General features: G+C 31.8%; 1 protein-coding gene across 2 annotated transcripts in view; it reads right to left on the bottom strand.

Moving 5' to 3' along the window:
• SOS2 (SOS Ras/Rho guanine nucleotide exchange factor 2) overlaps positions 1–21,879 on the bottom strand; it is a 91,048-nt gene that overhangs the window by 24,443 nt on the left and 44,726 nt on the right. For both annotated transcript variants that reach the window (XM_081290740.1, XM_081290741.1), the window contains 8 exons: positions 16,570–16,697; positions 15,212–15,867; positions 14,651–14,732; positions 12,578–12,700; positions 7,853–7,956; positions 4,617–4,839; positions 3,340–3,459; positions 3,025–3,187 (listed from right to left, as the gene is read on the bottom strand). In XM_081290740.1, coding sequence (XP_081146866.1) covers positions 3,025–3,187; positions 3,340–3,459; positions 4,617–4,839; positions 7,853–7,956; positions 12,578–12,700; positions 14,651–14,732; positions 15,212–15,867; positions 16,570–16,697 — 1,599 coding nt within the window. The remainder of the gene's footprint in view (positions 1–3,024; positions 3,188–3,339; positions 3,460–4,616; positions 4,840–7,852; positions 7,957–12,577; positions 12,701–14,650; positions 14,733–15,211; positions 15,868–16,569; positions 16,698–21,879) is intronic.

Genomic DNA, 21,879 nt, shown 5'->3' with positions numbered 1-21,879 from the left:
AAAGTTCATAAGTCAATAAAATGCGAATACCCAAATAGAAAAATTCAAACATAAAAATATTTTTTCTTCTTCTCCCTCCAATCACAACCCACTAAAAGAAATAATGAAGAAAGACATATGTATCTTTCCACACTATTCTTAATATTCATGCAACTCCACTTAGAGGTTTAGGGTTTGTTCTGTTTTGTTGTACTAATATGGAATCACACTATAGTCATTCAGAACTTCCTTATGATTTTTTCCCCACAAATATCACATATATTCTTGCAAGAAAATGTACAAAAATGACATCATTTTTTTCTATAGAACAATATTCCATGTTATAGGTATAAAATAACGTATTTAATCATTCTTCTGCTGATGGACAGAAGAATATTTCTAGTTTTCTGCTACTATAATAATGCTAAAATAACTATATCTTCATACATATAACTTTATACTGTGGTGCTTTTATTTCTTTAGGATTTTATTTATTTAATATTCTGGGTCTGAGAGTATGTGTACTTTAAATTTTAACATACATTGCTAGGTTGCTTTCCACAAAGATTTTACAAATTTACATTCCCAAAGGCAATATTAATATAGTTGAGTTTGCACCTTGTTAGCTTTCACTTAGAAAAAGTCTTTCCTAGTAAAAACACAGGAAGACCCCATAAATTTGGATTGATTTATGAGTCTATATGTCAAGGCAGTATAAAAATGTTTAAATTAAAAAGCAGTCAAAATAAAGAGAGACACTGAAAAAAAATAGTTTGACTGTCTTCATATCTTTAATCTATAAAAAAGTCCATAAGTAAAATGCAAACATCCAAAAAAAAAAATGAAAGACATGAATTAAATAAATCATAAAGAAACAATAAAAGTGACCAATAAATACATTTTAAAATATCCAATATCACTAGTGGCCAATAAATACATTTGAAAATATCTAACCTCACCACTTTTTAAAAACACAAGTTTTAAATGAGAATTTTTATTTTTGGCTGATGAAGTCTTTAAAGTTTTTAATACAGTAATACCCACAGCCATTTATCATTTCTTGCTAGAAAACACTTGGCAAAACTACCATCTTTAGAAACTTCTAAGGAAATAATCATATTCTTTTTTTTTTTAAAGAAAGAGAGAGAGAGTGTGTTTTTTTAATATTTATTTATTTTTTTTTAGTTTTCGGTGGACACAACATCTTTTTTTTATTTTTATGTGGTGCTGAGGATCGAATCCAACGCCCTGCGCATGTCAGGCGAGTGCGCTACCGCTTGAGCCATATCCCCAGCCCCAGGAAATAATCATATTCTTAAAAATACATCTACATATGGGTGTTCCATGATAAATTATTTGTCACAACAATAAAATCCAAAATAACTTAATTGTTCCACAACAGAATGATGGAATAAATTATGGTTTATGTGTGAGACAGAAAACTATGTAGGCATTAACAATCTTGTTTTTGACAACAAACTAAAATAAAAAAGTGTTAAAGAGAAAAATATGTAGGCTACAAAAATCTACTTACAATATAATCTCAATTTTGTTATTAAAAGACAAAGTCTTTCTATACACTAAGCACATTATTTTATAATTTAAAAGATAAAATTTTAGAAAGGGTTCTTTCCATATTATTTTTTTTATATCTAAAGGTGACACTTCTCAGAGGAAGATACACAATCTATCAACATATGAAAAAACGTTCAACATCTCTAATAATTAGAGAAATGCAAATTAAAACAACTCTAGGATTTCATTTCACTCTAGTCAGAAGAGTAGTTATCAAGAAAACATGCAAAAATTAGTGTTGGCGAGGATGTAGAGGAAAAGGCACATTCATACATTGCTGGTAGGACTGCAAATTGGTACAGCCAATCTGGAAAACAGTATGGAGATTCCTCAGAAAACTTGGAATGGAACCACCATTTTGACACAGCTATCCCACTCCTCGGTCTATTCCCAAAGGACTTAAAAACAGCATACTATTGGGACAAAGCCACATCAATGTTTATAGCACCACAATTCACAACAGCTAGACTGTAGAACCAACCTAGATGCCCTTCAATAGATGAATGGATCAAGAAACTGTGGTATATATACACAATGGAATATTACTCAGCAGTAAGAGAATAAAATTATGGCATTTGCAGGAAAATGCATGGAGTTAGAGAATACCATGCTAATCGAAGTAAGCCAATCCCCAAAACCAAAGGTCGATTGTTTACTCTGATAAGTGGACACTAATCCATAATGGGGACAGGGGGATGGGTTGAGTGGAGGAACTTTGGATTGGCCAAAGGGGAGGGGGCATGGGAATAGAAAAGATGGTGGAATGAGATGGTCATCATTACCCTAGGTACGTGTATGATTGCACAAATGGTGTGATCCTACTCTGTGTACAACCAGAAATGAAAAATTGTGCTACATTTGTGTACAATGAATCAAAGAACATTCTGCTGTCATGTATAATTGATTAGAACAAATAAATTTTTTAAAAAGTTATTTGTGTAATTATATTTAATATCATTTGTCATTTATGGGAGACTATCAAAGTGCCATTGAAGAAATTCAGGTGAAACTTTATTACATTTAGGTTAAGCACATTAAAAAGAGGTACAGGTCCCATATTCTTTGACAAATCCTAAACTTACTAGTATATATTGATATATTTTTAAAAATATCTTTAAATTTCTATATTTAAGTGGAAAATATGGATTCATTCAAAGATAAATTCAAGCCAGGAGTGGTTGTAATCCTAGGTACTTGGGAGGCTGAGGCAGGAGAATCAGAAGTTTGAGGCGAGCCTCAGCAATAGTGAGGCTCTAAGCAACTTAATGAGACCCTGTCTCAAAATAAAAAATAAAAAGGGCTGGGGATGTAGTTCAGTAGTTGAGTGCCCCCAAGTTCAATCCCTGGTACCAAAAAGGGGGAAAAAAAGAAAAAAAAGATTAACTCAAAAAGACAGGCAGTAGGAGCAATCTCTTTGATATTAATTTTATCTTCCCCCAAAAGGATGAAATATTTAAGCCTAAAACTTACCTCAAAGGTATGGTCTAGTCTGTACACTGACACTGAATTTACTGCACTGACTATCTCCAATACGCCATTGAAATTATTCAAATCTTGAAAAACTTGCAGAATTTCTATAATTCTACTTAGTACTGCCACCCGTTCTTCAAAATTTTCTGCTTCCACAATGCATCTAATAACAACAACAAAAAATCCACGGCTTAGAAAAGTTTCTCCACCTAACTTAGGAAATAAGAAACTTCTTTAGAGCCAGAATTCAAGCTTAAATAGGGCTTATTATTATGATGATTAAGAAGCAATAATAAAGAATAAACAAAAACTTACTTTTCAAACCACAGGGTGAGGTTTGTGGTATGGCGAATCATTTTTAATAAATTTGGAGAATTTATCTCTTTATCTTCTTTGGTCCACACACTCCCTACAAGTTCAGAAGGCTGGACTTTCCTAGAAATAAATTTTTTAAAAAAATCAGTACAACCTAATCTATCTATAAAGGATTAGTATCAAGATTATTTAAAGATCTGCTAAACTTAATTTAAAAACAGATAACGACAAACATGAAAAAATATTTTCTCTCAGGAAAAAAAAACTGCAATAAAATTCCATTTTATTATTGCCAAAGCCACAAAACCTCAATAATATCAAATTGGTAAGAAATGATAAAATAATCTCCAACTCCAATATGCAAGTAAAAATTGATACAACCACTTTGTAAAACAATTCAGCAGGATCTTCCATTACTAATGATATACATACTAGCTGACCCAACAATTCTATTGCTAAGTACATTCCTATGTAAACTCTTACAGAAAGTTATAAGAACTCATTCACAAGACTGTTCAGTGAAGCACTATTTACAGAAGTGAAAAACGCCAAACAATCTACCAGTTCACCAAAAAGAGACTGAATAAACTGTGGAATACTCATAGAATGGCTAAAATAAGTGAACTAGAACTATATTCATGGACTTTAACATATATCAAAAAGAATATAAGTAAAAACATGATACAGAATAAGTATGTTTAAAATGTACAAGCCAATACTATATATTATTTAGGAAAATGTGTGTATGTATATACAGAGAGACAAACAGAGGAAGAGTAAGCATCAAATTCTGGGTAGTTGTTATTTCTTGTGGGGAAAGGAGAGCAATGAATTAGGGAGAATTATAGAATTTCAATTTCATCTGTAATGTTTTTGTTATACATGAGCACTCATTACATGGCTGCTTATCATTAGGATAACTTCTCTAGATATTTATATTTCAAATGAGGGCTCCTGGATACAGAAAAGATTTTAATGGAATGATAGTGGCAGGGGCTTACTGTTGAATAGTTGTTACTATTGTACTGCATTAGTCTTCCTACCATTCCTCTTGTGAAGGATTGCTCATCCTTAATCTAGGTCTATATAGCAACATGTTAGAAGACTTTTACCTACAGAACATACTGTGATTAAAAACTGCTATGAGCTTCCCTCCAAACCCAGGAAAATAGATGAGATATTTTTAAGCAGTCATGATATGTAGCAAAATGTTTAAAAAATAGTAAGAGGTATGCTCAAGGTTTTTGAAAATAGACCAAGAAATAACAATTACCTACCTGTAGAGATCAGATTCCAAAAGTGTTAGCTGACGAGCAATTTCTATTGGGTGAAGTGTCATAAGATCAAATGTTTCAAACTGCCCTGGTTTACTGATATGCCATTCAATTGGTGGAGGTGGACTTTCAAAGGTAATATTATGGCTTATTCCATTTGCCTGAGCTTGCTTCTTCCTCTTGATGATCTTAGCAATTGACTCTACCCATTTCTTCATAGCTTTCCCTAGAAAAAAACACATAATTAGAATGTCTTTTACTTGATAAACATAACTGTAAATCTTCATATAATTTTTTAACGTTCACCCAACTTCAACAATTATCAACTCATGGCAAATTTTTGCTTCATCTAACCCCAAATCATGCCATTCCTTCACTCCGTTGTTTGTTTTTTGGTACTAAGAACTGAACTCCTGGATGTTTTCTCACTGCACTACATCTCCAGTCCTTTTTGTTTTTCATTTTCAGACAGGGTCTTGCTAAGTTGTTGAGGATCTCACTAAATTGTTAAGGCTACTCTTGAACTTGTGATTCTCCTGTCTCAGTCTCTTGAGTTGCTGGTATTACAGGCATACACCACTATACCCAGCTCTAGTTATTCTTTAAACAAATTCAAAAATCATATCATTTTGTCTATATTTAAGTCTTTTTAAAATAATCATTAGGTCATTATGACATATAAAAAATGAAGCATTTTTTTCTTTTTTAAAATTTGTTTTTAGGGCTGGGGATGTGGCTCAAGCGGTAGCGCGCTCGCCTGACATGCGTGCGGCCCGGGTTCGATCCTCAGCACCACATACCAACAAAGATGTTGTGTCCGCCAAGAACTAAAAAATAATAAATATTAAAAAATTCTCTCTCTCTCTCTCTCTCTCTCTCTCTCTCTCTCTCTCTCTCTCTCCTCTTTCACTCTCTCTTTAAAAAAAAAAAAAAAAAAAAAAAAAAAAAATAAAATTTGTTTTTAGTTATACATAACAGAATATATTTTGACATACTAGATGGAATATAACTTCCCATTCTTGTGGTTGTACATGAGGTGGAGTTACACTGGTCATGTATTCATTCATATATGAACATAAGAAAGTTATGTCTGATTCATTCAACTTTGTTTCCTATTCCCATCTCCACTCCCTCTCCTTCATTCCCCTTTATCTAATCCAATGAACTTCTACTCTCCACCCCCTGTTATTGTGTGTTGGCATCCACATATAAGAGAGAACATTTGGCCTTTGATTTTTTGGCTTATTTCACTTAGCATGATAATCTCCAGTTCCATCCATTTACTGGCAAATGCCATACTTTCATTCTTCTTTATGGCTGAGTAATACTCCATTGTGTATATATACCACATTTTCTTTATCCATTCATCTGTTGAAGGGCACCTAGGTTGGTTCCATAGCTTAGCTATTTTGAATTGAGCTGCTATAAACATTTATGTGACTTAGTCAAAAAGTAAGATCTTAAAATCTTCAAATAGTTGGTTAATATTCAAATTTCTATCTCTTAAATATTTTTCTTATAGTTAATTTGTTTTAAAAGGACATAAATAACATTTACTTAATTATATTTAGTCCATATGTCCTAAGTTTCCTTAGGACTATAGGTTCTCCCTTTATGTCTCATTTTTGCTTGCAATTTATTTGTTGAAGAAATGGAATTGCTTGTCTTGTGGTGATTCTCAAGTCTGTCTTGCCAACTGGTACCCCTGTGGTATCATCTGCCATGTTTCTCTATCCCCCCTATTTTCTGGAAACCAGAGACATAGAGATTGATGTTTTTGTTTGTTTGTTTTAGTATTGGGGACTGAACCCAGGAGCACTTAACCACTGAACCTCATCCTCGGCTCTTCTCTTTTTATATTTTATTTTGAGACAGGGTCTTATTAAGTTACTTGGAGACTTGCCAAGTTACTGAGGCTGATTTTCGATCCTCCTGCCTCAACCTCCCAAGCTGCTGGTATTATAGGCTTGTGCCACTGTGCCCAGAGAGATCAATGTTTTGACATGAATACTTGCCAAGAATACTTTAATAGGATTCTTAACCAATATCTTATACTGTTAGATAAAACACAAATGTTCTTAATATAACATATGTTTGATGACACATATTATAGCCTGGAATTTTATCACATAGGCTATGTTTGAAACTTCAAGTTGGAAATTCCTATCTTTTAGACACAAAAATGTATTCCTCTGGGGGCTGGGTTTGTGGCTCAGAGGTAGAATGCTCGCCTAGCATGCACGAGGCGCTGGGTTTGATCTTAGCACCACATAAATGTAAAATAAAGATATATGTCCACCTAAAACTAAAAAACAAATATTTTAAAAAATGTATTCCTCTGGAATATGTTTCTAAGAGAGGAAATATTATTTTAAAAAGCTGATAATCATCTAAAATTAAAGAACCAGATTAAGGAGAATAAAAAAGCATAAAATTGCTGGGTGTGGTGATGTACACCTATAATCCCAGTGGCTGGGGAGGCTGAGGAAGGAGGATCATGAGTTCAAAGTCAAGCCTCAGCAACTTAGCAAGACCCTAAGCAACTCAGCGAGACCCTGTTTCTAAATAAAATATAAACAAAGGGCTGGGAATGAGGCTCAGTAGTCAAGTGCCCTGCCCCTGAGTTTAATCCCCAGTACCAAAACAACAACAAAAAGCATAAAATTATATATATATTATTTATTTAATGGAAAAAAATAGCAAACTTGAGGTGACATAAAATTAAATAACTTTAATTTATTAAAAAGGACTTTTGACATTTTTAAAAGCAATATTCTCCTTAAAAACTTAAAAGGGGGGGGTTAAAAGGAGGGGGGATAGGATTGTGGCTCAGTGGTAGAGCGCTCGCCTAGCATGGGCGGGACCCAGGTTCGATCCTCAGCACCACATAGAAATAAAGGCGTTGTGTTGTGTCCATTTACACTTAAAAAATAAATTAAAAAAAAAAAAAAACTTAAAAGGGGGTTAAGAGTATAACTCAATGGTATGGCACTTGCCTAGCACGTGCAAGGGCCTTGGTTTGATCCTCAGCATCGCAGACAAATAAAAATATGAGAAGACAAGGTTCTAAGACTTTATATGGTTCTAAATATATGTGAGCTTACTGGAGTCTATAAAGATCATTCCAAATGTTATTTCAGCTTTTTAAAAATGGAAAGCAGTTTACATTCTTAGTCATACAATTTTGAAAATAAGCTCAAGTGCAACATAAGAGTCAATCAAAACTTTAAATAATATACCTCTTACACTTGAAATGAAGGATTCCAGTCTTTTAAGCAATTCCACATCTCTTTCAAAGTCATAAAAATGGTGTTCAACCCAATGGCGAAATACATTTAAAATCCTGGTAAAATAAAAGAATCACATTTTAGTGAAATCTTCAATTATACTTTTTTACTTCTATACTTCTTCATTATACTTCTTTCATTTTTCTAATGCCATGGCGATAGTTTTATATGCAACAACCAATATAATACTTAGAGTCTCCATTTTTAATGAATACCTTAAGTGCTTCAATAATAAGAAGAAAATCAATCTCCAAATTGTACATTATTTTTAAATTATACTTTAGCCAGGAGTGGTGGCACACACCTGTAATCCCAGCTACTTGGGAAGACTGAGGCAGGAGGATTGCAAGTTCAAAGCCAGACTGGGCAACTTAGTGAGACCCTGTCTCAAAATAAAAAATAAAGGGCTGAGGATGTAGCTCAGTGGCAAAGTGCCCCTGGGTTCAATCCCCAGTACTGCAAAAAAATAAAAATAAAAATTATACTTTAAAATATGTATTTGTATAAAGATTATGGTTTCTGTGCTTAATCACCGATTAATGTTAAGGAAAAGTGTCTTTTATTTATTCATATATAGAAAATACATGCTCTATAATAGAAAAGCTATTTTAAGGTTTTAAATTGAAAAAGTATTTTAAGCCGTAAATTTTAATGTATTTTTCGTATAAAATGGAAAATTAACTAAGATTTATTGTATATGGTTCTAAATTCAAGGGCTAGCCTAGTGTCGTGGCACATGCCTATAATCCTAGTGACTTGGGAGACTACAGGAGGAAGACTGAACTTCAAGGCTAGACTCAGCAATTTAGCAAGGCCCTAAGCAACTGAGTGAGACCCTGTCTCAAAATAATAAATAAATAAATAAATAGGGCTGGGTATGTAGCTCATTAGTAAAGCACCCCTCTGTTCAATTCCCAGTACCTCCCCCCAAAATAAATAAATAAATAAATAAATTCAAATGCTATCATCAAATTTCCCTGTAACCTACAAATATGCCTATAACCTTATTTCATTTTAAAAGACAAAAATATTTTTGTCAAGAGAGTGATTTTGTTTTGCATATCACAAAAATGTACTCCTGATCTTGCAAGTATTTAATTATCTATACAAATATGAAATGCTCTCTACCAGAGACATCCTAATAATATTACTTTTCTTCATTACAAATGGCCATTTTCAGGTTAGATTTTTATTTCCCTACCACAGACAACTATATTTCTCTCAGACTATGCAAGTACATTTAATTACCAGTCTTCATCATGCTATTTATATTAAAACAACGTTAAGTCATTATGGTCTGGTAAGTTCAGGAGCTTAGAAAATATATCAAAAGATCATAAATTGTTAGCTTCTAGTTTCCACTTATATCAGTTCAAACAGTTCTGCTTATATTTTCTTTCTAGTTTCTATAGCATTGATGTAATTTTAAAATTACGATCAGATAAAAGAAAAAAGTCTAATCAGACTTCATCAAACTTAAAAACTTCATTTCATCAAAGTATCATTAAGAAAACTAACAGGCAAACCACAATCTGGGAGAAAATATTTACAAAACCTTTTTCTGACAAAGGACTATACCCAGTCCTACTCGATATACTTATACAACTTAGTAATAAAAAGATAACTCAACAAATGATAGACATGAGTCAAACCTATTCTTCAAAGATGAAGAATGACTAGCCAATAAGAGACAGTAAAATGTTCTCAACATCATTAGTCAATAGGGAAGAACAAATTAAAACCACAATGAGATACCACTATACACCCAACAGTATGGCTAAGGTATGAAGAATAACATCACTAAACAATGGTGAAGATATGCAGCAATGGAATGCTCATATATTCTGGTGAGAATGTTCAGAAGAAGTTTTGACAGTTTCTTTTAAAACAAAACACACATCTACATTATGTCCTAGCTATTCCACTCTGAGTTATTTACCCAAGTGGGAAAAAAAGAAATACACACACCCACCCACACCCACATTCACAATAAGACTTCTAAGATAAAGTTCATAGCAAATTTACTCATAATCAAAGACTGGAAAAAATGCCCAGGTATCCTTCAATGGGAAAAATACATGAACTGTGGTGTATTCATATAAGGAAATAACTATCTTAGTAATAAAATAGAAAAAACCACTGGTTCAAGCAACATGGATGAACCTCAAAAGCATGTTGAGTCAGACATGAAAGTTATAGAATCCATACCTTTTTTTCCCATACTAGTCAGAGTCACACCCACAACAGGAATGAAGTAATTCAGACTTGGGGATGGCACCAAAAGATCTCAGAAATTATTATCTCCTAAATTAACAAGTGAATTACAACTCCTGAACAGAGAACAAGGAATGTAGCCTTTGAATGCCTCTTTAAAAACCCTTGTTCCCCCTGATCAGCAGAATCACAGCCTCTGGGACTGGAGTCCCCTGTGTTTCCTTTTTGCTAGCAAAGCAATAAAACTTCTCTCTCCTTTTCCTCAAAACAAAAACATAAAAGTGTAAAAATCAATTTATACAAAATTCTAAGACAAGTAAAAGAGTCAATAGCAGGATAAATCAGAATACTGCCTTTGGGCAGTAGCAACAAAAATTGACTAGAAGGAGCACAAGGGAACTTTCTGGGTTGTGGTCTATCATTCTGTATCTTGAAAGGAGTTTGAATTACAAAGACATTAAAATATAACCAAAGTACACTTAAAATGTGTGTATTTCATGTTATGAACATTTTAGAACAAATGAATAATAAATACTGAAATGTTATTGATATATAAGTTGAAGTATTTAAGAAAGTGTACTTTGAAACACATTCAAAAGGTTAGGTGATTAATGAACTGAGTGAAAAATAACAAATAAATATATGTGATAAAAGTAAGTAAAATAAAATGTTAACAGTTGATCTGGTGGGTTTATCATTGTTCACTATGAAATTCTCTCAATTTTGCTCTTTTTTAAAATGTCAGAATAAATTGCTAAATAAAATATATTAGCTTACATTTTACTAAAATTCCTTCAATGCTCACAGAAAAAGTTTAACAAACTGGCTTGAATTTCAAAGCCATCTTCAACTCTACCCCAATATAGTTAATCTCCTCTATTACAACTTACAATACAATGTCTTCATTCCTCTAAGTTCAATTTCCTTACCTATTTCCTCTGCACACCATTCTCAATCCTGTCTTTTTACCTTTGTTCATACTATTTCTAGTTACCCTCAATACCTTCAATCACCTTTCTGCATATCTAAATTCTACACATCCCTTAGGGACAATCTCAGATTTTACCTCTTCTAAGATGTCTTCCCTAACTACTGGAGTCTAATCTTAGCTATTCCTGAAGTTTTATAGGGGTATATTTTTGTGAGCCATTGAACTATTCAAAGTAGTATAATGTATAACTATTTCATGTATCTTTTTACCCCAATAAAATCATAATATTATGGCACCATATCATGACAGTCTATTATTTTTGTATTCACCATAAAGTAGACAAGTATACAACTGAGAACATGCTTAGATATAAACAGTTAAAGAATTCACATGACTGAGATCTAAGATCTTATTTCCTGTCTGCCCTATAATAGGGACCTCATAAATGTATGCCTCATTTGAGTAGATTAGTGCAAATGCATCACAGTTACTTGAGAAAAATTATTCTTCTTTCTTGCTAATGTAATGGGTAAAAAATCTCATTTTCTTATACAAAGAATGACATGTTAAAAGTTTTGGCTAAAAGACATATAGCTAGGAACACCATTATTCCTCTAAAATTGAATTTATTTATGGTAATTATCCTGGAAAATAATAAATCCAGTTCAAAGCTATAATTTATTAGTTAACAGTAATCAAGGAAACAATATTTAGGAAAATATTTAGATCATATATAGTTAATATGATAACTCAATATCCAATGATAAGGGGTAGATAATACTTAAGTTTTCATTTGGATTATAAGAAGGTTAAAGGAGCTTCCAATTTTTAATGCTTAGTGAAACAAAAACACAATGGCTCAGGAGGCAGATATGGTCCCATCCTGTCACTCCCTTTACATGACCCAAGTTCAAATTACTTAATCGTACTAAGTTTTTCATTTCTTCATATATAAAGTTAGAATAATCATTGCGTTGCACCATAAAAAAAAACTGTGTTTTGAGGATGAGATTAAAAAAAGATAAAGCACTTAGGGTAATATCTAGCACAGAAAGTACCTAACAACTGGCAACTCTATAATTAAATCTATTATAGAAATTACTGCAATGATTCCTTAGGTAACTTTACATAGGATAAAGAGTAGGAAAAGCAGTAGAACTTCCATAAATATTAAAAATTATAAAAAAACAAACAAGGACCAAGTAACTACCATTACAAAGGGACATAAGGGAAATAAAGTGAAAAGCTGACAGTAAGCAAGCTTATATATGTAAGTTTTACTTATAACAACACACATTTATTTTGATCTGTAAATATATCACATGTCAGAGAGAGCTGATGTAAATAACATGGTATACTTATATAAATTTCTTCAGGATATTTATTTAAAATAGCTTTACAGTGAAAGGAATTTGGAAATTTAACTGTCATAAAATTAACAATAATATTTATATTTAAATTCAGAGCTAAGAATTTTTGTGTTAACTATATACTGAAAATGGCACATAAGAAATGTAATATTCAGGTCAAACCTAAGTTGTACTGGTTGGACGTATTCCTTTCGGAATCTTTTAAGGTCTGCACTGATTGGCTGCTCGCCTTTCTCTATTGCCAATTTGTCTGCTTCAGTAGGTTCTGGCTCTGGAATTTCAAATCTAAGAAGAAAACCAAAAGGACAGGAATTTGTTCATACATAAATGAAAGATATTTTAAATACAACAACAAAAAAAATTTGACCAAAGAATCCCCTTTCCTATCACTTTGTAGAAAGTGCAATTACTGTTAAGCCTTCCCTGCAGTACTCCATACTACACAAGTACAAAAATTGCCTTCAGCTATATGATCCTAAGATTTTATATCAAATCTTTATAAAAAGTTTTTTATGATTAGCATTAATCAACCAACAAAGGGTTCATGGAAAAGATCCAAGAAAAGAATCCACAGGAATATAACTTCTTTAAAGATCATAAAGAGCTGGGAGATTTAGTGTATGCCTGTAATCTAGCTACTAGGGAGTCGAGGCAGGAGGACTGCAAGTTCAAAGTCAAACTCAACAATTCAGTGAGACTGTCTCAAATAAAATAAAAGAGACTGAGCATGTAGCTCAGTGGTAGAGCTCTAGCTAGCTTCTGCGAGTCCCTGTATTCAATCCCCAGTACCATAATGTGAAAGAAAGGACTTATCTAACCATCTATCCTTAATATTTATATCATAAAATGAAAGTGGAATAATCAATTTTCTTAAATACGTGAGTATGAAATTCAAAAAGGAAGCCCAAGATGAACTTTTAAATTAAGAACATAACCTAAGTGGGTAAGGTAAAAAATCAAAATTAAAAAACCAAAAACCTTGCCTAACCAGAGGAAATATAGCTATAATGTAAGTTAGGAAATATAGCTATAATGTAAGTCTAGCAAATATACTTTCCTTATTTTGGACACAGAAATAGAACAATAGATTTTCATAACATATTATACTAAGTCTAGTAAGTTTAATTTCATAGAACAAAATGGAAATAGGGGTCAAGACAAAATTTTAGTTAAATTTATAAACATAAAACAAAAATCATTTTGTAGTTCAGATTATATATGTACATATTCATATACATGTGTGTATATACATATACATATTTGTGTATGTATATATGTATTTTAGTACATTTTGTTTTTTGAAATTGGATCTCATTATGTTGCACAGGCTGTCTGAAATGATCCTTCTGCCTCAGTCTCCCAAGTACCAGAATTATGGACCCATTCCATGACATCCAGCCAGGTTCTTTTTTTAAAACTACAAAGCATTTAAAGTATCACTAAATAAAAAACATTCAGTTAAAAAATTTTTTTCAATTCAAAAAATGTTTAAATATTAATAAAGGAATTGTTTTTTAGGCTTAATAATAATACATGATTTATTTAAAATAAAAATTCTTAACTTTCAGAGATACACATAGAAATATTTGCAGACGAAATATGTTTTCTGAGATCTACTTCAAAATAATCCTGGGGGTAGAATATTTAAATCTGTAGGGAAGCAGATAAAACATGAGTTGATAATTATTGAAGTGAGATAATGGATAAATGGGTTCATTATATTTTCTGTCTACTCTTGCACATGTTTGAAATTTTCCATAACAAATTTGTTTTAAAATCAAAAAGTGGAAAATTCCCTTAAATAACAGAACAAATTTTACTATAATGTTGTTTTTTTCTCTCTAAATTGGGTCTTTAAGGGGCTGGGATTGTGGCTCAGCAGTAGAGCGCTCGCCTAGCACATGTGAGGTGCTGGGTTCCATCCTCAACACCACGTAAAAATAAATACATAAAATAAAGGTATTGTGTCCAACTACAACTAAAAAATATTTTTAAAAACTGTATTAAATTGGGTATTTAAGATTACCTCTTGGAATATTGCTAATAGCCGAAAAGAACTATGTTACAAACAGCAAACACTACTTAAAAAGTATGGTAATACATCTAATGTAATGCCAAATAAATTATGTTCAACACCTACCTGAGTAGGAACCAGCTACTAGGCACTTTGCAAGGTACAGAACAGTTAATTTTTTTATAAAATATTAATGCAAGTAAAATATACATTTTTCTCACCGTTCAATCAGTAAGCTTAGCAATTCCTGTGGTTTACAAAACGAACGATATGTAGTAAGAAAAGTACGAACAAAATTGGGATCTGAAAAAGTAGAGCATAAACATATTTCATGTTCAATTTTTCAGTTTAATTAATTCAAAGTACCATATTTCCCTTCCTTTTTGGTTTGGTTCTTCCTGCCAACTGTGGTATTTTCTTGATAAATAAGGATTGTTTTCAAATTTTTAAAATTTGCATTAATATGCAAATTTTATGAGCACTTATTTAATAACTAATCAAGTTAACAATATTATATTTTAGAAACATTTAATTAGATATTTATCCCTTTTGATTCTGTAGTATTTTAATATTCTGGAGGCAATTCATTTTTTTTCCCCTGAGATCTTCAAAATAATTCTGGGAGTAGGGTATTTAAATCTGTAATGAAATAGATGAAACATGAGTTGACAATTATTAAAGTTGGATGATGGATAAATGGGTTTATACATTATCTTTGAACACCATTAAAAAGCTTTTGGGAATTAGGCCCTAGGTAAGTACTCACAATGAGTTTCACATACCTGCATACATATGATATGTTAACCTTTCAATTAATTTCACCACAGTTCCTCCTTTAATAATGGGGATTCCACTTCTACTTTGCAAGTTGTCTTCAAAAACAATGTTTTCCTCAGAGTCTTTTACCACAAAACGATACACATCTGGACTTGGTAATCTCAGTGGCTGATCATTTTCTTCTTTCAATAAAACAGAATCTAGCATTCGATCTAGAGTACTACGATAATGAAGAGAAATAAGGGCTGCCATCCAATTATTTTTCTCTTCTGCAGACTTAGCAGCAAATATTATGCTGTTTTCATCTTTGGATACTAATTCAAAAGCATGTCTGCACTCACAAGTATCTTCCTTATCACAGATTTGTACTTTCCTCATGACAAACTTTTCTTTTAATCTATATTCTGCACTACTGTAACCTGGAAGCCGGGTCTGGCCATGATTAGGTTTACAGCTGATCATTAAGCCATCAAAGAGAAAAATATGTCGTTCATGTTTAGCACCAATTCTTGTCAATGGTCCTTCCATTATAAATTCATTGCAGCACTGTCCAATATCTTTGCCTTCCCATCCATCTATGTTTTTCTGAATTTCATTCATTTTTTTGATGGCCAGGTGCTTGCTTCTTAATTGACGATTATAAAAAGGGCAAACAGGATCCCTAATAAAAAAATGAATATAAGATTATTCAATGATTACACAGTCCTAATTCCTAATTTCTTCAAGTGAGAACTATCTCAAATCAAGTGACAAAAATATTAAGTTGGGCTGAGGGTGTAATCCAGTGGTAAAGCACATCGTTATCAGAATACATGAAATTATGGGTTAAATTCCCAGACTTTCAAAAGAAAAAAATTTTATATACAACATTTACTTTTTTCTAACTTTGTCCCTAAAATATACTTTCATTACTGTGAAAGTGAAGTACTACAGACTATATTTCAAAACTCCTAATGCCATAAGTACTAAAATTACAAAAGAATCCTAAATTCTTATACTGATTATACAAAAATTTTTTAGATTCATTAAGTGTATCTTAACATTATGACAATGCTAACCTAAAACTAAAACAACCAAAAAAAATCGAAAGAAAAAGCACAACTTTTAAAAATGCAACCATCATTATAAATTACACTTTTTGAGAAAACCAAGTATCAGATACAATGAAGCATACAGAAAATATTCATTTTAAAAAAAATATTTATTTTTCAATTGTAGTTGGACACAATACCTTTATTTTATTTATTTATTTTTATGTGGTGCTGAGGATCGAACCTAGGGCCTCGCACATGCTAGGTGAGCACTCTACCGCTGAACCACAACCCCAGCCCCAATATTCATATTTTTAACAGTTTGGAATTACCCAGGTCGGCGTCTAGGTGAATACTGCTTGTAAATTCGGTCCATACTACCTTGAAGATTCATGAGAGCAGTAATAGCTTGGTTCAAACATTCTCTGTCTTCTTGCTCTTCACTACATGCTTTCAGTTGCTAAGAAAAAAATAAATGATAAATTAAAACTGCATTGTTTGATTCTTCTCTCAATTTTCTTATAGAGAAAGAATCATCAAATATTTAAAACTTTAAAAACATTTTAAATATACTTAATAAAACTAGCTAAATTTTACTTTATGACCTCTTAAACCAACCTTTTTTTTACAAATACAATATAGATACAAATTATTATTAGCAAACAGTAAAAAAAGGACTTTTTTTTTCACAAATAGTTAAAAATGAAAATCACTGGAACATCTTCCAGATTTACAATAATAGCCTAAAATACCTAAAACATGAAGAGTGCATGCTACTTTAATTTATCAGTAACTATGAATATAGAAAATAAAATAAACTCCCACAGATGATTTTATATTCTCTAATGATTAAATACTCAAGTTTTCAAGTTTTAGCCATTTCAAAAAGCTTACATATCTTTGTTTTACAACATAATAAAGTAGAAAAACACTTAAATCCATCAGAAACTTTTCTGCAAAGAGAATTCATAAAGAAATCTATGTTTATACCACAGAATTCAACCATTCTAGTCAAAAATCAAGAAACTATAAAAATTAATATTCTATCTTATAACCATTGGAAATTAAATTTAAAAACTGGCTTGTTAATCCCCAAAGCTCTGGTTTTATTTAATTTTCCAAAATTCATTCACATCTCACTCTCAGAAAGGAAGTTTACTTTGTAAAAAATAATGTACATTGGATTATGCTCCAATGTTTCAATCCTTTTGATGAAAAATTCAAAGTAGAAATAATATATAGCTATCATACAGAAATTATCTAAATGTATATTTATGGAAGAACAAATATGGAAAATTATTATCACTTCTTTTAGAAAAATTTTAAAAACTTAAATCTATTTTATTTATTTTTTTTAGAGTGTGCATATGGTCAACTTTTTATTTATTTATTTATTTTATTAATTGTTCAAAACATTACATAGCTCTTGACATATCATATTTCATACATTTGACTCAAGTGGGTTATGAACTCCCATTTTTCCCCCCGTATACAGATTGCAGAATCACATCGGTTACACATCCACATTTTTACATACTGCCATACTAGTGTCTGTTGTATTCTGCTGTCTTTCCTATCCTCTACTATCCCCCCTCCCCTCCCTTCCCCTCCCATCTTCTCTCTCTACCCCATCTACTATACTTCATTTCTCTCCCTTGTTTTTCCCCCCCTTTCCCTTCACCTCCTCTTATATGTAATTTTGTATAACGATGAGGGTCTCCTTCCATTTCCATGCAATGTTCCCTTCTCTCTCCCTTCCCCTCCCACCTCTCGTCCCTGTTTAATGTTAATCTTCTTCTCATGCTCTTCCTCCCTGCTCTGTTCTTAGTTGATCTCCTTATATCAAAGATGACATTTGGCATTTGTTTTTAGGGATTGGCTAGCTTCACTTAGCATAATCTGCTCTAGTGCCATCCATTTCCCTGCAAATGCCATGATTTTGTCATTTTTTAGTGCTGAGTAGTACTCCACTGTGTATAAATGCCACATTTTTTTATCCATTCATCTATTGAAGGGCATCTGGGTTGGTTCCACAGTCTAGCTATTGTGAATTGTGCTGCTATGAACATCGATGTAGCAATATTTTATGATCTTTAACTTCCTAGAAACTTTGCCTTTTCCTCATTTTCCAACCACAATCTCAAAAGCATTCAACAAGATTTTCCTTTTTCAGTAAGGAAATGGTTGAATATTGTTTGAGAACTTGGTCCATTATCTTTCATTTAAAGTCCTAAAAATTATTCCACATATGAAACAGAGACAGTTGGCCTTTTTATGCAGAAGTCTTGCTATCAAGAGATTAGCAATAAAAATAATTTAAATGACTATCATTAGAAGAAATGCCTTAATCCCTAGACTAAGAAATAAAACAATGAAGCATTAGCACAAAAGGGTCAAATTACCATGTAAAGTTTATGACCTTTAAAGGTGAAAATTACTAGCAAAACCACTTATTTTGTTGCTTTAAAAATTTGATGATTCTTCACAGCTACACTCTAAAATACTTTAATAAAGATGGATGTTGATGATATAAAATGCTTAAGGCATTTTTATTCTGTTTTGTTGGTAGAAATTCCCAAATTGCCACTAATGTTAAGATTCTGGGGCTACAAGAATAGTAAGTATCTACTATCTATTTAGCTTAAGCCTGCCCAAACTCTTACACATCTTTTTAAAATAGTTGTGTAATAATCACAAGTTGTCAAGCAGGAAAAAAAAAATTCAGGATATTTACAAAATGAGATTTCCTACTGATAATAGTATGTAAAACATGACTCTGGCATAACCTTCATCCAATAATTTGCAAAATATTTCTTGAATTCTCAGCAGTAATAGTTCATAAATATCAGCTTAAGAATATCCAAGCTAGTTCTCTACAGATATTTGAAAGGCTGTATTCTAAATTTCTTACATTGACACAGAAATTACCATTCTGAACTACGTGCAAATCAGTCATTCTCTTTTATGGCTCCATACACTTTCTACATATTGGCTCTGCCTTCCTAAACACCCAATGAACTTAGCCTCTAGGATATCTAGAAATGCCTCTTTTCGAGGAAGATGGCTTCAAATGATGCCTTTTCTCTCTTTATTTTCTTCTTTTAAAGTAATAGCACATTTACAGAAAAGTTGCAAAAATTTACACAATTCAACTCCTATATACTATCAATCACTAATTTTTTTTAACATTTTTCCACAAGTTTCATCATTCTGTGTTCACCATTCCCCCCCTTGAACTATTTATTTAAGTGTAGTTTGTGATACTATCCATTTCCTTGAAGAATAAGGGGAACAACTGCTGAATGATTGTGAGATTATTTTTGGAATGTAAGAAAAACTCAAATGTACAACAAATAGTATTGTTCCCTTTAACTCTTTTAATATTTCAGTGGTACATTTTAGAATAAGGATTTTCTTTCTTTCTTTCTTTTTGTTTATTTATTTATTTTACAGAATTATAGTATAGTGATCACTTTCAGGAAATTAAACACTGATAAAGCTCTATTACCTAATCTATAATACATACTCCAGTTCTGTCACTTGTCCCAGTAACGTCCTTTAGGATTTTTTTTCCCCCAATATAGGATCCAGAGTTGCACTAAGTTCTCACATTTCTATTGTCAATCTGAATAGTTCCTCAGCATTTGTCTTTCATGACTTCTTCAAATGAGTAAGGACATACACACTTACTAGGATAAATCCTTAAACATCCAACAACCACATGATTTTTTTTTTCTAACTGCCCTAGGAAGAATTAGTTATTCCTACCATGGTGGTCTCACAGTATCATTTCTATTAGGCACTTATAGTATAATTCCTTATTCTTCTTCATTTCCTTCACTAAACTGTAGACACCTTAAAGACTGTGGCTATTCTATTCATTCATTAGTATACTACCTGTTCATGGTAAGTACCCCAAAGAATAACTAGCAGAAGTACTTAGAATGACTTATTTTATAAACACTTAAAATTTTAGGTGTTAAGACAAATAATGATGAATAAATATTTTTTGAGTTCTCTGTCCATTTTCTTTTGAGTTAGCTTATTTAATCTTTATTATATCTCTGCAAGATAAGTGTTATTTTCATAAACATGGTACAAATGAAGGAAGTGAAGCAGAGAAGTTAGGTAATATGCCTAAAAGGAGCAGTAGAACCTATACTCAAACCTAGGAGCCCTAACCCCAATGTACAAACTTTTGGCTGCATTACTCTCTCTATACATTGACACCAAACAGTTGTGTAAAGCACTGGCCTATTTCTACATCTGATGACAAACTGAAAAGGATCCCTTCTATGTTAAAAGCAAACTGGATAAGTATAATTTAATGAAATTGAGTGTGCTTTGGATGAAAGGTCAATGAGAATAAACACCCTTGCAATATATGGTTAAATTAAGTAATAAAATAGAAGTGATTAATTGAAGTGACTAATTTGTAGTATCTTATAAACCTCCCTGAAGATATAATCATTCTTCTCAGTTGTGTGCATCTTACCCAAGATTTTACACCTCATTTAAGCTTTTTCTCAACTCTAGGGGACTTCACTGAAATATTTACCAAGCTTCTCCTGAATTCCTGTAAAATGCTACAACTACCATGGATATCTGTATGTCTGAAGCATGGGAAATTATAACAAATTTCGAACTTGTCTCTATTGGAATAGGAGCTCTGCCTAGATGTGAAATAATATGTGTGTGATTATTTTTTGGTAGTAATAAATTTCTTTTTATATTTTTACAAAAGTAGAGTTAGTAATTTGGTGGGAAATTCAATTCATTAAAACTATGATTTTTTTTAAAAAAATTGTTTTAGAAAACAGCCCCATATTATTTTTATTCAACATGTCCTTAAATGATGTGTCAGTACTAAAAGAGTAAATATGCAGTAAAATATTTCTCAAAGTCTTTTTCAAGGTTCAGGACATTTCTTTCAATAGATATATCTCAAGCTTTTGATGTTATGAATTTACTCACACATACACACAAAAAGAATGACAAAGCAAATATTGCATAAGTTAACAACTGGTGAATCAAGGTGAAGGGAGTTTAGTGTTTCATTTTTGTAACTTTTCTGGTTTTCAAGGTAAAAGGTAAAAAAATATTACCTAAAGAAACTTCAAATTATTTCATATTGAAATAATGACTTATCTTTCTCAATGACCTCATTAAAATTATTAATAATACAACTTCCTGTGAAGCTTTAAAATAGAGACCTCCTTAAATAGGGAATAATCCATAAAGAACTCATAAAGAGAGTGTTGGCTTCATATGAATAATACATGCATGACCCCAGATATTTACTTGAATTTCTAAAATATTTCTAGATAATGTACATGTCTTTTCAGAAGTCCTATCATTAGTCTTATACTTGTCTTCTATGTTTGTCAACATTTTAAAATCCTGATTTGTATATAGTTAAAATATTTTTTTCCCTATCTGGATGATTAAGGTTGCTCTTATAGCTACTATGTCTGCATGTAAGATCAAGACATTGACTATGATGGCCTGACTCATCCTGAAACCACAACTACCTTGTCACCATTCACTTACTAGATCTCTTGGTTCTTGATGATGTGACTAAGAATAGTGGTTGTTTAGTAAGTTAAAATAAAGCAAAGAATCATTTTTAAAAAGATATATAG

This window comes from Spermophilus citellus (assembly GCF_964194105.1).
Source record: "Spermophilus citellus genome assembly, chromosome: 4".
Taxonomy (NCBI): domain Eukaryota; kingdom Metazoa; phylum Chordata; class Mammalia; order Rodentia; family Sciuridae; genus Spermophilus; species Spermophilus citellus.
The sequence above is the reverse complement of the archived record's forward strand: the minus strand, read 5'-3'. Positions and strand labels throughout refer to the sequence as shown.